Source organism: Hemiscyllium ocellatum, chromosome 6 (genome assembly GCF_020745735.1).
Source record: "Hemiscyllium ocellatum isolate sHemOce1 chromosome 6, sHemOce1.pat.X.cur, whole genome shotgun sequence".
NCBI lineage: Eukaryota > Metazoa > Chordata > Chondrichthyes > Orectolobiformes > Hemiscylliidae > Hemiscyllium > Hemiscyllium ocellatum.
In genome coordinates, this window is record NC_083406.1 from 93346748 (window position 1) to 93364913 (window position 18166).

Genomic DNA, 18166 nt, shown 5'->3' on the forward strand with positions numbered 1-18166 from the left:
CCTGGTGAAGCTACCAAACAGGGCTGCTTGCATGCCTGTAGCATGCATAAGTAGCAACTGATAGACAGAGCTAAGCGATCCCATAACCACTGGATCATATCTAAGCTCTGCAGTCCTGCCATATCCAATTTTGAATGGCGGTAGCCAAATAACTAATTGGAGGAAGAGACTCCACAAATAACTCCTCCAAAGCTCAACACGTGCAAACTAAGGCTGAACAATTTGCAACAATCTGCCAGAAGTACCAAGTGGATGATCCATCTGAGTTTTTTCCAGTAATCTCCAGTATTACAGATATCAGTCTTCAGTCAATTTGACTCACTCCATACAATATCAATTAGTGGTTGGAGGCGCTGGAACCTGCAAAAACTATAGGCACTGACAATATTCTGGCAGCGGTACTGAAGACTTATGCTTCTGAACCTGTTGCTCCCCGGCCAAGATTTTCCAGTACATTGTCAGTTAGATGTCAGTATTGTCAATGTGGCAAAATGCCCAGAGCCTATACATGCAAAGCAGGACAAATGCAGCCTGGCCAATTACTGCCCCATTAGTCTACTCTCGACCGTCAGTACAGTGATGGAAGGTGTTATCAATAGCAGTATCAAGCAACATTTGCTCAGTGATACTGTGTTTGGGTTCTGCCATGGCACTCAGCTTCTGACTTCATTACAGCCTGGTTCAAACATGGATGAAAGAGCTGAATTCCAGAGGTGAGGCAAGAGTGACAGCCCTTGACATCAAGGTGACATTTGACTGTTTGTCATGCAGGATCCAACTTTGCAGGAGTTCCCAGCCCAATCATCTCCAGCTGCTTTATCAATGACCTTCCCTCCATCATAAGGCAAAAGTAGGGACGTTTGCTGATGATTGTACAATGTTCAACATTCGCGGCACCTCAGACATTGAAGCAGTCCATGTTCAACTGCAATAAAATCTGGACAATATCCAGACTTGGGTTGACAAACGGCAAGTAATATTTGAACCACACAAGTGCCAGGCAATAGGAGACAATCTAATCACTGCCACTTGATTTTCAATGGTGTTACCATCACTGAATCCCTCTTGATCAACGTCCTTGGGGTTACCAGAAGCCAGTAACTCAACTGGACTTGTCACTTAAACGCAATGGCTGCAACAGCAAGTTTAAGGCTTAGAATACTGTGTTGAGTGATTCACCATCTGACACCCAAGACAGAAGTCAGGAGTGTGATGGAAAGCTTCCCACTTGCCTGGATGAGGATAGCTCCACCAAAACTGAAGAAACGACACTATACAGAACAAAGCAACCAGCCTGATTGGCACCGCATTAACAAGCATCCAGTCCCTCCGTCACCAATATGCCATCGCAGCAGTGCATACTCTCTAAGGTGCACTGCAGGAATTCACCAAAGATCTTTCCAAACCTACAACTATGACCATCTAGAAGGACAAGAGCAGCAGATGCATGGGAATTCATGCAAGTTCCCCATAAATCCATTCACTGTCCTGAGTTGGAAACATATTGCTGTCCCTTCGGTGATGACGGGTCAAAATCCCGGATTCCCTCCCTATGTCATGATTTAGAGACGCCGATGTTGGACTGGGGTGTACAAAGTTAAAAATCACACAACACCAGGTGATAGTCCAACATGTTTATTTGGAACCACTAGCTTTTGGAGTGCTGCTCTTTCATCAGGTGATTGTGGGGAATAAGATTGTAATTTATACAACCTTATCATGGTAGACACTGCAAGTCATGTCAGAATGTCGACACAGATACTACCGTTATGCGTGGGGACACTTCTCGCTATGTACGTGGCAGGTACTCATGCAACTCTGCCAACGTTGTCTGTCTCATACACTGCAGGCAAGGATGCCTTGAGGCATGGTACATTGGTGAGACCAAACAGAGGCTACAGCAATGGATGAATGGACACCACAGAGCAATCAACAGATGAGAGTGTTCCCTCCCAGTCGGAGAGGACTTTAGTGGTTCGGGACATCCGACCTCGGACATTCAGGTGACCATCCTCCAAGGTGAACTTCAGGACAAACAACAAAGCAAAGTGGTCGAGCAGAGGCTGATAGCCAAGTTCAATACCAATGGGGACAGCCTCAACTGGAACCTTGGGTTCATGTCACACTACAGGTGACCCCATTGCACTACACACGCGCGCACACGCGCAGACACACGCAGACACACACCCCTTTACACTCGCACCCTCTCACATCCTCTGAGAGAATCATAAACCCCCCAACACCCACATGCACCCATACGTTTGTGGGGTGAATTTGTACTTGCAGAATTACGTTTTACTTTGCTCAAAAACTGCATGAGTCCATGTAAGATTATGTAAATCAGTTTTTTAGATTAGAATCAGTCTTACTATTTGGCACAGGAAGCTGACACCTTCAATACCTTATTTGGGCCGACATGACACCAATTGTTAAGCTTCACACAAGGTTTTGCAGTTTACATATCAAAGAATTGAAACAAGCATGGTCTTTTTAAAAGATGAGAGACTTAACAAAGAATCCAGGTCTTTTTCAATATATAATTTCAGTTACATCACACTGTGGGCGGCACGGTGGCACAGTGGTTAGCACTGCTGCCTCACAGCGCCAGAGACCCGGGTTCAATTCCCACCTCAGGCGACTGTGTGGAGTTTGCACGTTCTCCCCATGTATGCGTGGGTTTCCTCCGGGTGCTCCGGTTTCCTCCCACAGTCTAAAGATGTGCGGGTCAGGTGAATTGGCCATGCTAAATTGCCCGTAGTGTTAGGTAAGGGGTAAATGTAAGGTGGGTTGCACTTCGGCGGGTCGGTGTGGACTTGTTGGACCGAAGGGCTTGTTTCCACACTGTAAGTAATCTAATCTAAAATCTTGCTATAAATTCTGTGTTGTGCAGAATAAGATTGTAAAATCATCTGATGAAGGAGCAGTGCTCCGAAAGCTAGTGTTTCTAAATAAACCTGTTAGACTATAGCCTGGTGTTGTATGATTTTTAACTTTGCCCTTCCCTAAGGGCAATGTGGGTTAACCTGCAGCTTGTGGAGGGTAGCGATTCGAGAAGATAATTCTTCACTCCGACTTTATGGGCAGATAAGGGCTATAAATGCTGTCCAGGCTGTTTGCCATGAGTATTTTTTTTAAAAAAGTCTGATCTTATAATGCGATATGATTATGAGAAATGCCTGGATTTGTGTTACTTTCTGTAACAACTTTAGAGTGCATCAATTGTAATCCTTATCAGTCGAGAGTGTGGTGCTGGAAAAGCTTAGCAGGTCAGGCAGCATTTGAGCAGCAGGAGAGTCCACCTTTTGGGCAAAAGCCCTTCACAGGAAGGTTAGGGCTTTTGCCCAAAAAGTCGACTCTCTTGCTCCTCTGATGTGCCTGATCTGCTGTGCTTTTCCAGCACCACACTCTCGACTCTAATCTCCAGCATCTGCAGAACTCACTTTCGTCCTGTAATCCTTATCAAGCAACCCTGAAGAGTGTACCCGGACAGCCTAGTGTTCATGCTGTACAATTTTATTTGAACCAATAATCTTTCCTAGGTGCCTCCACTCTTTAAAACAAAAGTTTTAGAAATAAATGATGTCTCCTTGATGGAAACCAATTTTCAATGGCCTTATGTTCTAAGGTTCACCAAATTCTTTCTTGAAATGCTGGATTTGATTGAAGCCTATCTGCCTGGTGCAATGCATTGGAATGTTTAAAAAAAGTGCTAATTGCCATTCCTTCATAATCTGTCACTGATCACTTATTACTGATGGAATTTGAAGTTTATTACCTGAAATGAACTTTTATAATCTATAAATACCACTCATTTGCACTGAAGGTCATCTCAGATTACAACAGGATCTTGATGAGATGGGCCAGATGGAGTTTAATTTAGGTAAATGTGAGGTGCTGCATTTTGGAAAACAAAATCTTATCAGGACTTAATGATAAGATCTTAGAAAGTGTTACTAACAAAGGGACCTTAGAGTGCAGGTTTATAGCTCCTTGAAAGTGGAATCACAGGTAGATAGGATAGTGAAGAAGGTGTTTGAAATGCTTTCCTTTGTTGGACAGAGTATTGAGTACAGATGTTGGGAGGTCATGTTGCGGCTATGCAGGAAGTTGATTACACCACTTTTGAAATATTGCGTGCAATTCTGGTCTCCTTCCTATCGGAAGGATGTTGTGAAACGTGAAAGGGTTCAGGAAAGATTTACAAGGATGTTGCCAGGATTGAAGAATTTGAGCTATAGGGAGAAGTTGAATAGGCTAGGGCTGTTTTCCCTGGAGCGTCAGAGGCTGAGATGTGACCTTTATAAGAGGTTTATAAAATCATGAGGGGCAAGGGTAGGGTAAACAGACAAAGTCTTTTCCCTGGGGTGGGAGAGTCCAGAAATAGAGGGGATAGGTTTAGGGTGAGAGGGGAAAGATATAAAAGAGACCTAAGGGGCAACGTTTTCACACAGAGGGTGGTACGTGTATGGAATGAGCTGCCAGAGGAAGTGGTGGAAGCTGGTACAGTTGCAACATTTAAAAGGCATCTGGATGGGTGAATGAATAGGAAGAGTTTGGAGGGATATGGGCAGGGTGCTGGAAGGTGGGACTAGATTAGTTTGGGATATCTGTTTGGCAAAGACAAGTTGGACCGAAGGGTCTGTTTCTGTGCTGAATTGATAATTTATTGTTTTATTGATCTTCCAACATTTCATAAAGCATTTTATACTTGCACATACTTTGTGGCTAATAGTACTTTCTGCTGTTGCATTCATATTTGCGCAGACCTCTTGGTTGATCAATTGTAATTGCCCCAATTATTTGAGCAAAGTTTTACAAAGTGTAACCTCTATTCACCTTGCCATAATTGTTTTCTTCTCTTTATTATGTATTATTATCAACTGACTGAATTTGTTTGGCAAATCTACAAAATGCAAAATAGAAATGTTTGTTTCTTGACAATTTTTAATCCATAGTTACTACCTTATTGAATGCCTATTCCAGTGATCTTCCATGCCTAAGATCTCACATCCATCACTCATCTTTTCTATAATTTATTGTATTCCTTGTTCATGCAAACTTGTAATTTTTAAAACATCTGTTAAAGGACAGATGCCTGTTTCATTTTAATGTAAATGTTGTAAGTAATGTAAGTTTTTGTCCTTTGTCAATAACACCAGTTGAATTTTTTTTTAGTCAAAGGGTTATAGTCTAATAAATGAACAAATTAGTATCCTGATTTGCAAAATCCATGAACTTGGAATTTACAATGTAATAGTTTTGTGGTTTTCCATATCCACAATCAGTGTCTTTAATAAAAGTATTTTACTGGGTTCTGCATTTTTGTCTATAAAATAGTTACGTCTATTTTCCAAGGAATTATTACGCACTAAAATCTTGGAAGAATAACCATTCCCAAATCTGAAACTAGTGAACTCAAATTCTTTATCCTTGTTCTGATTCTTACTATTGAGATACTCCAGGTAAAATTTTACCCAGTTCATTCCAGGCACTCTAAACATGAATTTGTTCTCAAACACTATACAATTGAAAGATTCTGCTACCAACGCATTCTTTAATATAATGCCCTCTCTTCGTTCCATGGGAGTTGGTTTACCTCATTTAATTATACAACTGTTTTGTGATGCAATGTGCCATCAGTAGCGTAGATTCAATTCCTGCACCAGCTGAGATTTCCATAAAGAATTTTCCTTCATGAACTCAAGCTTGAGCTTTGGATTCAGAGTTGTGACGTTTTAAAGCAAGTTGGAGGATCACTGAGCCAAACTTCAATGGAAGAACCTCCTTGCAATTTTGCATCTTGGGGCGTCTATGGAAACATTGAAAAGAAATTAAAATACATTTTGCAGTGCTTTTTACGCTATAGTCTAATGTTAATTTGTTTAATTTCCACATATACAATAAGATTGTGTAGGCTGGGGAAAAATATTCTTGCGGCATAGTTCTATTGATTCATTGCCGAATGTTCAGTTTTCTTTGTGTTATCAGTTCCTCACACAATTTGTATAATATATTTCTTAAATGTTTCAATTATCTTGACTGATATGTGATTGTTTCTAACAGTGTGCATTCTAATTTGAGAATTTACTCAAAAAAAACGAAAATTGAAGATGATTCAACAAAGTAAATAATGTTACATTCTGTAAAATGCAGAATTTCAAGGATTTTAGTACATGCATCAGTTTTATAACATTGGATTAAGGATAGTGTTGATTATAAAATTAATGTAACCTGGAATCTAGAAAAGTGACAATTTCAGAGCAGTCTTATCCTTTTTGAAAGTGCTTTTTTTTTGAAAGAGTGCAAGATGATTAAGAATAATTATTGTCAGATTTAACAAATGACCTTTTTCTTACCATGGAGAAAAATGGAGGGTGAATGCTATGCCTGTTAACCAGAACTATATGGGTATTAATTAAAAGGCAACTGAAATGAAATTGATAGCTCATTTTACCAATACGTTCCATATTTGCAATATGTCCAATAAAGTTAAGAATTTTTAACTTGTGTGAATATATTTTATAGCTTTTAACTTTTTAAATTTTTCAAAAATTGATTGGATAACTAGTAATTCAAATTAGGTTTTTTAATAATCATTTTTTTCTTGCACATTTAGTTATATTTCAGAAACATTTGATTTTGTCTTTTTGTTCTGAAGTTTATTTTCTTTGGGTGCAATATATTTTAGAACTTGTTTGAATTTGCACAATTCTTTGCAAAGTAAATATTTTTTATTCTGATCCATTTGTAAATCTCAGGAATTTGCTGAATGTGTTTATGTGAAAAGAGTGTAAGACTAGGAACTGGATTTGGAAGACATGTTTTTGCACTACAATTTTAAAGTGAGTGACAGAAAATTTTCTTCTTATTTCAAGATGGTCCTCGTCCATCTCAGAAAGAAATTATTTCACTGCGGGCCTTTATGCTGCTATTTTTGAAACAACTGATTTTGAAGGTAAGAACTGACGTATATACTAACATGTTAAAAAGGTACACTTTTTACTAGGCTTTGTTAGATTATAGAAACCAGGAAAGAAGGTCACTACAGTGATGAAACAAAATTCATTGCATGTTTGCTGTGATTGTATTCTATCAAGGCTTAACAAAGAGGCTGAAAACATGTTTGGTGTATTGCTTGGTCCCCCATTACAGAATTAATCTAATCTATAATCTGACTATGTTTTGCATGTCATTGTCTGAATATAAATTGTCAACTGTAGTTATGTTTGTTTGAATAGGATCGTGGTGTCAAAGAAGATGAGCTTCAAAGTATTCTTAATTACCTTTTAACCATGCATGAGGTGAGTTCAAAATGTATCGTTATGCAAGCGAATGAATTAAGAATAGAAGTGTACCAGTCAGATCCTTGAGCCTGTTTTTGCCATTTAATAAGATCCTGGGTAAACTGAATCCTCGGCATTCCTGTTTATCCCTGCTATACTTTCACCCAATTGCTTATCAAAATCTAATTTTAAAAATGCTAGCATCAATTATAGCAGATGTATCAAAGTATTTACAAATGCAAAATAAAATTGAGCAGAGTCAACATGACTTTTTGAAGGGGAAATCGTGATTGATAAATTTATTGCGTTTGTTGAGTTAACAAGCAGGATAGATAAAGGAGATTCCCAGAAACCTATTTGGATTTCCAAAAATTGTTCTGAGGTACCACACTTAAGGCTAATTAAAATGAAATAGTACATGGATTTGGGCTAACATATTTGGATAAGTAGAGGATTGGCTAATTAATTGAAGATAGATAGATTTTGGAGGCTTTTTCAGAGTTGTAACCTGTAGGTGTGCAACAGGAATCCATGCCAGAACTACAATTAATCACAATAGATATGAATTACTTGGATGTCAGTAGTGAGTGTACAATTGCATAGTTTGATGATGACACAGTAATACGTTGGAAGGCTAAATGAGGAAAATAGACAGATTGCGTGAGCAAAAGCATGGCAATAGATGGAATATAATGTGAGCAAGTGTGTGGTTATGCATCTTGACTGGAAGTAAAGAAGAACTGATTATATGGGGGAAGACTGCCACAAACTGCAGCACAGGGGGATTTGGGTGTTGTGCATTTATTAGAAAAAGTGCACATTAAAGTTCAGGTAATAGAGAAAGCAAATAGAATATTGGTCTTCATTTCAAAGGGAATGGAATATGAGAAGTATTGCTAAAGCTGTACAAGACATCAGTCAGGTGTGAACAGCTTTGTTCTCCTTAATCACATTACTATTTCTGTATGTAAACAAATGTGTGTATTATTGTCTTCAGTCATTTTAATGTTGAAAATATTTGAGATGACTTGAAAATCTGAATGAATTAATTTGGGTACTAACCATACAAATCAGGGAACTCCCAGTGTCAAACAAAATTTGTTCTCAATTAATTAATCACAATTTATTCATCTGAATGTTGGGAGAGGAAGGGCTAAAGCTTAATGATGAAAATGCCCATTTTTAAGAGGTACAGGAAGTTTGACCAGTTCCCAAAGAACTGGGGCACTAGCAGAAATCAGAATAATAAAGAGCAAAAAAAATTATAAAGGGATGTAAGGCCAACTTTTTTTTTGTTTTGTAAAATCTGTTTGACCCATGAAGCATAATATCAATTTACATTTTCAATAACATCATCTATTTTGTAGTGCATTTAATGTAAGAAAATACTTTAGGAGCTACACAAACATTTTAAGACGAGTATGACACTAAGCTGCATAAGGAGATATTGGATCAGAAAATAAAAAGCTTGAATTTGAAATAATATCTTAAAGAAGGAAAAGGTGCTTGAAGAGATTTTCAGAGCTCAAGGGTTTGATATTTGAAGGTTGAGCTGCCAAAATTAGAGGAGGTGAGATTTAGAGAAGTACAGATATCTTCAAGTAGGGTTTGTTGTTCCATTTTTTACTTCCTCACAGGGTGTTGTGGTTTTTCAGGGTTGAATTTATCTGCATGTCTGTCTTGCTGTATTTTGAACCCTGTGAGAAGTTGAGTTTTAGCAATATATCTGAATGAAGAGAGCTTTATTTTGTTTGACTGCCTCTCTATTCCATGACACAGGATGAAAACATTCATGATGTTTTGCAACTGTTGGTTGCACTGATGTCAGAGCACCCTGCATCCATGATACCTGCTTTTGATCAACGAAATGGGATACGGTGAGGACATAAGTATACCACAGCTGCGAATAAACCAACTAGAGAACTTGTTCAGCAGTTTATATTTTTGGTCATTTTGTTTTTGGCTTTCGTTGTGAGGAAATAAAAATAATATTTTTTATGGAAGTGTTTCCCTTCTATTAAAATAATTGAATATGCTTTTTGATTTGGACACGAGTACAAAATTGAAAATTTCAAATGTATTTGCAATGTTTTTGAAATTTGTGACATGTTGAGTTTTTATTTTCCAACCAACAAAATTTATTCGTTAAATCACCATGCCAGAGCAATGACAGCGTATTCTTCACCAATTTTTAGGTTTCTAACAATGAGTGGCTGACTCTCAAGTCAAGTTTTGAAACACTTTTTTGCTGTAATGGTGATACACTCAACTTTTAGATAACATGGAAAGTAGGAGGAGGCCATTTGGCACTTCAGGCCTGCTCTGCCATTCAATATGATCGTGACTGATCATCCATCATGTTCTTACTTTCTCCCATATCCTTTGATCTTTTTCGCCCTAAGAACTATAGATAATTCCTTATTGAAAAAATGCAACATTTTGGCCTAAACTACATTTTGTGGCTGAGAATTTCACAGGCTCACTATTCTCTGGGTGGAAAAAATTGTTCTACGTCGAAATAGTCTTGCCACATAACCTTAAACTGGGCCTCCTGGTTCTTGATTTCTTGGTCAAGTGGAACATCCTTCCTGAATTTACCCTGTTTGATCCTGTTATAATATGATAGGTTTCTATGAGAACCCCAAAGTATTCTGAATTTCAGTGAATATAGTTCTAACTGATCAAGTCTGTCTTCAGAAGTCAGGGATCAGTCTGGTAAATCTTTATCATACTCCCTTTTATCAAACATCCATCCTCAGATAAAGTGACTAAGCTGCACATACAACTCCAGTTGTGGTCTCATCAAGGCCCTGGAAAATTGCAGCAGGTATATCCCTGTTCCTGTACTTGAATTCTCTCGCAATGAAGGCTAACATACCTTTTACCTTTTTCACGGCCAGCAGAATCTTTTAGCCACTGCTATACAAGGACACCCAGGTCATGTTGCACCTCCCCCTTACCAAATTTGTGACCATTTAGATGATTTGCCTTCCTGTTTTTGCAACAAAGTGGATAATCTTTCATCAGTCCACAATTTCATCTGCCATCATTTGCCCACTAACTCAACTTGTCCTAATCACACGGAAGCATCTCTGCATCATCCTCGCAATTCATTCTCTTTCAAACTTGCAGATTTTATGTTTCATTCCTACGTTTAAAATCGTGAATGGATAATGTGAAAAGTCGGGTCCAATCATTGATTCATGCATTACCTGAGCCACTGCCAGCAATTTGGAAAAATACCAGTTTATTCCTACTGTTTTCTGTCTGCAAGCTAGTTCTTTATCCTTGTCAATATGCTACCCCCAATTTCATGTGCTTTAATTTTCCATACAAATTTCATGTCAGACCTTATTAAAAGCCTTCTGAAAGTCCAAGTAAACAATATTCATTGGTTCTCCCATATCCACTTGTTAAATCCTGAAATAAAACCAGTAGCCTTGTCAAGTACGATTTCCCTGTTGTAAATCCATGCTGACTGATTCTGCCACTATTTTCTGCTATTAAATTTATAACGGAGTCTAGCTTTTTTTCCCACTACTGATGTCGAGCTAATCAATTTATAATTCCCTTTTTCTCTCTACCTCATTTTAAAAATGTGGGGTTATATTCGCTAATTTTCAATCCGCGCGAACTGTTTCAGAGTGTCTCAAATCCTGAAAGGTGACCACCAGTCCATCCACTATTTCAAGGGCTACTTTATTAAGTCCTCTGGAATGTAGATTATCAGACCCTGGAGATTTATTGGCCTAAAATCCCAGTGATTTCCCCAACACTATTTCCCCATGAACACTGATTTTCTTCACTTCCTCCTCCTCCTCACTGGATCCTGTGTTCCAACATTTCCAGGACATTATTTGTGTTCTCCTTTGTGAAGCCAGAACGAATATGTGTACTTAATTAGTCTGCTATTTCTTTGTTCCCCATTTTAACTTCCTCTGTTTCTGATTTTAGAAGACCTACATTTGTCTTCACTAATATTTTTAGCTTTGCACCCAGATAGGAGCTTATAGAATTAATCTGTGTGTTTTAATGCAAGCTTTCTGTTATACTCCACTTCCCCCTATTTTATCAATTCCTTTGTTCCTCCCTTGCTGAAATCTAAATTGCTCCCAATTGTCATGTCTGTTGCTTTTTTTTGGCCATTCTATTTCGTTGGTTCCAAGATTCTCCCTAAGTTCCCTCGTTATTCAAGGCCTGGTTTTGATTTCTCATTTTGATTTTGTGCAATTGTTGCAGATCCTCCATTGAGCTCTTTTAATGTTACCATTGCTTCATCACCATCATCCTTTTAAATAATATTCTCCAGTTTATCATAGTCAGCTCATGTCTCATATCATCATACTTTCCTTTATTTAGGTTTAGGACCTTAGTCTATGAACCAGCCATACTGTCAATCTGGGTGAAGAACTTTGTCATCTTGTGGTGACATAGCTAAATTGACAATTATTCCTTTGGTCATTTCACAGTACCCAGCCTGGGGTGGGGTCTGTTTTCTAGCTGGTTCCTCAGCCTGTTGATTCAGAAAGCAATCCTGTACATACTCCAGGAATTCCTCCTCTGTGGTATTGTTACTGATTTGATTTACCCAATCTATATGCAGATTGCAGTCACCATTAGTTTTGACTGTACTTTTATTGCGTCTGTCTCTAATTTGCTTTTAAAAGCCTTACATTGCTACTACCTTTGGGGGTCTACATACAACCTGCACTATTGTATTCTACACCTTTTTGTTTCTAAGCTCAATCCATACAAACAGCACTTGACTGTAGCTAATACACTTCCACACTCTCTTATATTACAGCTCTTTAATCAGCAGTGCTATCCTCTCTTTTGTTTTTGGTTAGTGTGGTGCTAGAAAAGCACAGCAGGTCAGGCAGCATCCGAGAAGCAGGAAAATCGATGTTTCGGGCAAAAGCCCTTCATCAGGAATAGAGGCAGGAAGCCTCCAGGGTGTAGAGATAAAAGCTGGGGGTGGGAGGGCTGGGAAGGGAAATTGGCAGGTAGGAATGGTCATGAGGACAGTGCTGAGCTGGAAGGTTGGAACTGAGCTAAGGTGTGGGGAGGGGAATTGAGGAAACTGGTGAAGTCCACATTGATGCCCTGGGGTTGAGATGTTCTGAGGTGGAAGGTGAGGTGTTCTTCCTCCAGGCGTCTGGTGGTGAGGGAGTGGTGGTGAAGGAGGCCCAGGACCTGCATGTCCTCGGCAGAGTGGGAGGGGGAGTTGAACTATTGGGCCACAGGGCATTGGGGTTGATTTGTGCAGGTGTCTCGGAGATGTTCCCTGAAGCGTTCTGTGAGCTCGTGTCCAGCCTCCCCAATGTAGAGGAGACCGCATCGGGAACAGCGGATACAATAAATACATTGGTGGATGTGCAGGTGAAACTTTGGGTGTGGAAGGCTTCTTTGGGGCCTTGGATGGAGGTGAGGGAGGAGGTGTGGGCGCAGGTTTTGCAATTCCTGCGGTGGCAGGTTAGGGTGCCAGGACAGGAGGGTGGGTTGTAGGGGGGCGTGAACCTGAACAGGTAGTCACTGAGGGAACGGTCTTTGCGGAAAGCAGAAAGGGGTAGGGAGGGAAATATATCTCTGGTGGTGGGGTGTGTTTGGAGGTGGCGGAAATGTCGGTGGATGATATGGTTAATGCGAAGGTTGGTAGGGTGGAAAGTGAGGACCAGGGGGTTTCTGTCCTTGTCACGGTTGAGGGGTGGGGTTTGAGGGTGGAGTTGTGGGATGTGGATGAGATGCATTGGAGGGCATCTTCAATCACGTGAGAAAGGAAATTGTGACCTCTGAAGAAGGAGGCCATCTCGTGTGTTCTGTGGTGGAACTGGTCCTCCTGGGAGCAGATACTCTGGAGGCGGAGGAATTGGGAATATGGAATGGCATTTTTGCAGGAGGTAGTGTGGGTAAAGGTGTAATCCAGGTAGCTGTGGGAGTTGGTGTGTTTATTAAAAAAAATGTCAGTGTCAAGTCAGTCGTCATTAATAGGGATGGAGAGGTCCAGGAAGGGGAGGGAGGTGTCAGGGATGGTCCAGGTGAATTTAAGGTCTGGGTGGAATGTGTTGGTGAAGTTGATGAACCACTGAACCTCCTCGCGGGAGCATGAGGTGGCACCGATGCAGTCATCAATGTAGCAGAGGAAGAGGTGGGGAGTGGTGCTGGTGTAACTACGGAAGATGGACTGTTCTACGTAGCCGACAAAGAGACAGGCATAGCTCAGAACATTTCAACCCCAGGGCATCAATGTGGACTTCACCAGTTTCCTTATTTCCCCTCCCCCCCCCCCCCCCCCCCCCCCCCCCCCCACCTTACTCAGTTCCAACCTTCCCAGCTCAGCACTGTTCTCATGACCTATCCTACCTGCCAATCTCCCTTCCCACCTATCCACTCCACCCTCCCCTCTGACCTATCACCCCCAATCCCCACCCCCATTCACCTATTGTACTCTTTGTTACCCCCCCCTCCCCAATTTATCTCTCCACTCTGGAGGCTTCCTGCCTCTATCCCTGATGAAGGGCTTTTGCCCGAAACATTGATTTTCCTGCTCCTCGGATGCTGCCTGACCTGCTGTGCTTTTCTAGCACCACTCTGATCTAAACTGTGGTTTTCAGCATCTGCAGTTCTCACTTTTGCCTAGTGCTACCCTACCTCCCCACTTCCTTTTTCTTTTTGTCTGTCTTTCCTAATAACTGAGTACCCTGAGATATTCAGGTATATCTGGTCACTGTGCAGCATGTCTACGTAATTGCAGCTGTGTCATGTCCATTTATATCTATTTGCCTAGCTGATTCATCCATTTCATTGCAAGTTTTTGCACATTAAGACACGAGGGCTCAAGGCTTATCTTTTGAACATTCTTTGTCCCGTTCACATTACTTTACACTGTGGTCTAATTTGATTCTTGCCCTTAAATTTTATGCCCTTTCCTATTTCCCATTCCATAGCAAATAAGTAGAAGTTGCAAAGATTATAAGGATCAATGATTCTGATTTAATTGTTTCAAAAATATTGTTAACCGTGATATCATAAATCATTGCAATCAATTTGGTGTATTTATTGTTTCTTCAGTGTTATTTACAAATTATTGGCTTCAAAAAGTGAAAGCATCCGTGTTCAAGCACTGAAAGTTCTGGGATACTTCCTCAAACACCTTGGTCATAAGTGAGTATAGCCAAGTTAATTTTCTTTTAAGATAAATCAATTGTTTCCTTTTGTCAGACTGAGAGAAGTCCATGGAATGCGAAATAGCAATGCAGAGCTTGGTTTTGTTGAGAATGATTGGGATATTGTATTGAAATTTTCATTTTTATGCTTTAATATATTTTGAATTGAAATTCTAGCTTATTTTACTTTGATTGTAATTCAGTCTTAGGTTTGTGTCTTCTGAATTGATTTGAGGTGGCATTCAATCATTTATTAGGAAACAGGTATCACAAAACAAGAAGCAAGCTATAGTTGAGAGAATTACAAAAGCTGTAAAAGGGCCAAGGGATGTCAAAACTATTTTAAAACATGAAAAAGAAATAAAACTTAAAACTACAAAATTTGAGTGTATAAAGTGTTTGGATAACTAGTGACTTTTCTCAGTAAGGAGAGAAAATTTATACAGTTGCAGTGATGGTAATATATCTTAAATATTCCTGGTTATAAAGTTCTTTGGGATAGATAGTGTGAGGAATAAAAAGGGGTTGCAATGTTAAAGGTTTAATTACAGTGCTAGAATTATAGGATGTCTTAGACATTATATTTATACGTGAAATTAAAAGAAATCACAGGTCACCACATTTGTGATTAAATACAAATTGAGATTTTCAGACAGCTTACATGATTAGTAAGGACTACATGGCAGAAATTATATAATTTTTAAATATTGATAGATATAGGACAGATGTCAGAGGTAGTTTGTTTACTCAGTAGTAGGCGCGTGGAACACACTGCCTGCAACAACTTTAAGGGCATTTAAATGGTCATTGGATAGGCTGTGGATGAGAATAGAATAGTGTAGATTAGATGGGCATCGGATTGGTTCCACAGGTCGGTGCAGCATTGAGTGCCGAAGGTCCTGTACTGTGCTATAATGTTTTATGTTGTATACCGTGATAGTGCATGTGGTCAAATTGGGAAATGATATTTTATACTACAGGCAGGGCTGGGTCCCAGATCAATAAATTCTTAGTCAAGCAAGGGAAGGAATCTTTTTGAAAAAATGAAAGGGCACAGGTATGCCATGTATGTTAATAACTTGGGTGAAGGAAAGTGAGTGTATTATAGCCAGGTTTGTGCATGGAAATGCAATTTGATCTTTGTTTCAAATATAATGGAGTATAAAAGTAAAGAGATTTTGCTAAACTTATCCAAACACTAGTCAAACCACAGCTGGAATATTGTGAACAATTTTGGATCCCTTTATTATGATGTTGGAAGTAGTCAAGGTTTATTCATCAGGCTGATACTGGGAAGGAGGGATTGTCTTATGAGGAGAGATTGAGGAGGTTGGACTTGTACTTGGAACACTAGCCTTATTGAAATTTTCAAAATTCTGGGTGGTTTGAGAATTTAGATGTGGACAGGTTGTTTCCCTTTGTGGGAGAGTTTAGGACCAGAGGGCATAATCTCAAAAAAGAAGTGTATTTAATAGCCCAGCTTCAACAGCCCTCTGTTTAACAAAAATAATTTCGCTAGTCTCAGAAGAAACTAAATTAAATATACCTAAAGCTGAGTTACACATTCCCTTAATCAATAAGGAAATCAAGACCTACGGAGCAAATTTTTCAGAGAGTGGTACGTGTATGGAATGAGCTGCCAGAGGGAGTGGTGGAGGCTGGTATAATTGCAATATTGAAGAGGCATCTGGATGGGTATATGAAGAGGAAGGGTTTGGAGGGATATGTGCCGGGTGCTGGCAGGTGGGACTAGATTGGGTTGGGATATCTGGTCGGCATGGACAAGTTGGACTGAAGGGTTATTGAATTAGCCGTACATCTGTGACTCTAAGGTTTACAGAGAAAAGACAGGAAAATGGACTTGCGGGTTATTGAATTAGCTGTGATCTCATTATGGCAGAGCAGACTCAATGGGCTGAATGGCCAACTTCTGCTCCCACATCTTAGAGTCATACATGGCTACAGCATTTATTGCCTGTCCTTAGCTTCCCTTAAGCAGATGGTGGTGAGCTGCCTCCTCCATGCTGCAGTCCATGCCCTTTGGCCCATCGAATCTATGCTGGGCAAAAACAACCACCTGACTATTCTAATCCTTTTATTCAGTGCTTGGTCCATTGCCTTGTATGCCTTGGCGTCGCAAGTGTACATCTAAATGCTGCTTAAGTGTTATGAGACTTTCTGCTTTAATCACTCTTAGACACGTTAGGAGAAAATGAAGACTGCAGACACTGGAGATCAGAGTCGAAAAGTGTGGCACTGGAAAAGCACAGCAGGTCAGACAGAATCTGAGGAGCAGGAAAATCAATGTTTCAGGCATAAGCCCTTCATCAGGAATGTGGGGGATGGAGAGGTAGCGGGGAAGGGGCATAGAGATAAATAGGACAGTGGAGGTGGGGGAAAAGTAGCTGGGAAAGCAATTTGTAGATGCCATTTATGCTACCTACAATCAGACACCACCACCAGAGAGATACTTCCTTCCACTCTCCTAACTGCATTCCGCAGAGACCCTTCCCTCTGTGAGAGTCTCATTAGGTCCACCTCTGTCCCCCCCAAACCAAGCCTCCACTCCCAGCACCTTTGCTTGCTGCTGCAAGAAGTATAAAATCTGCTCCCACACCTCCCCCTGACCTCCGTCCAAATCCCCAAAGGACCTTTTCACATCCAGCAGAAATTTTTCTGCACATCCAAGTACCTCATCTACTGGGTCCATTGCTCTTGATATGGTCTCCTGTACATTGGGTCTGTTGCCGACCACTTCAGCTCCCCCTCCCACCAAGGATATGCAAGTTCTGGGCTGCCTCCACCGCTAAATCCAAGCTACCCGACGACTGGAGGAAGAACACCTAATCTTTCACCTTGGGACCTTTCAACCACATGACATCAACTTGGACTTCACCAGTATTCTTATCTCCCCTCCTCCCACCTCATCCCAAATCCAACCCCCCACCTCTACACTGCCCTCTTGAACTGTCCTACCTGTCCATCTTCCTTCCCACCTATCCATTTCACACTTACACCCCCCACCCGACCTATCAATATCCTCCACCTGCATCTGCCTATCGCTTTCCCAGTTACCTCCCCCCACCCTCACCCTCCTAATTGTCGCTCAGCCCCCATTCACTGCTCGCCCCACAGTCCTGATGAAGGGTAGTTCTCCTGCTCCTCGGATGCTGACCTGCTGTGCTTTTTCAGTGCCACACTTTTCAATTCACTTTTACAGTGAATTCCAGATTCTCACCACCTCATTTCCTTCTCCTGCCCCTTACTTTAAAATCTATGTTGTGGTCATTGATCCTTCAGCAAGGGGAAACATTCCTTTCTGTGTACCCTATCCCCACCCTTCATAATTTTATGCCTCATACATTTCTTCCCTCGGTTTCCTTTCTTCCAAGGAAAACAGCCCCAGTTCACTAAGTTTGTCTTCATAACTTGCAGAAGGCACCAAATACTCTAGCTGTGGCCTAACCAACGTTTCGTACAGCTTTAACATAATCTCCCTGTTCTTAAACTCTGTGCTGTTGTCAATAAAGGCAAGTATCCCATGTACCTTCATAAGCATTTTTATCGACTGTTCTGCTATCCTATGAGATTGGTGGATATGCACACCTGTCTCCATCTGATCCCCAGTGCTTCCCAGGATCTTATCATCCACCATGTGCTCCCTAGCTTTGTCTTGCCCAAATCACTTCTTATCAACCCACCAATTCTTGAATTATTCGC

General features: G+C 40.5%; 1 protein-coding gene across 1 annotated transcript in view; it reads left to right on the top strand.

Moving 5' to 3' along the window:
• nbeaa (neurobeachin a) overlaps window positions 1–18166 on the top strand; it is an 861601-nt gene that overhangs the window by 172988 nt on the left and 670447 nt on the right. Inside the window, exons 14-17 of the mRNA XM_060826144.1 lie at window positions 6876–6955; window positions 7239–7301; window positions 9063–9160; window positions 14352–14444. Coding sequence (XP_060682127.1) covers window positions 6876–6955; window positions 7239–7301; window positions 9063–9160; window positions 14352–14444 — 334 coding nt within the window. The remainder of the gene's footprint in view (window positions 1–6875; window positions 6956–7238; window positions 7302–9062; window positions 9161–14351; window positions 14445–18166) is intronic.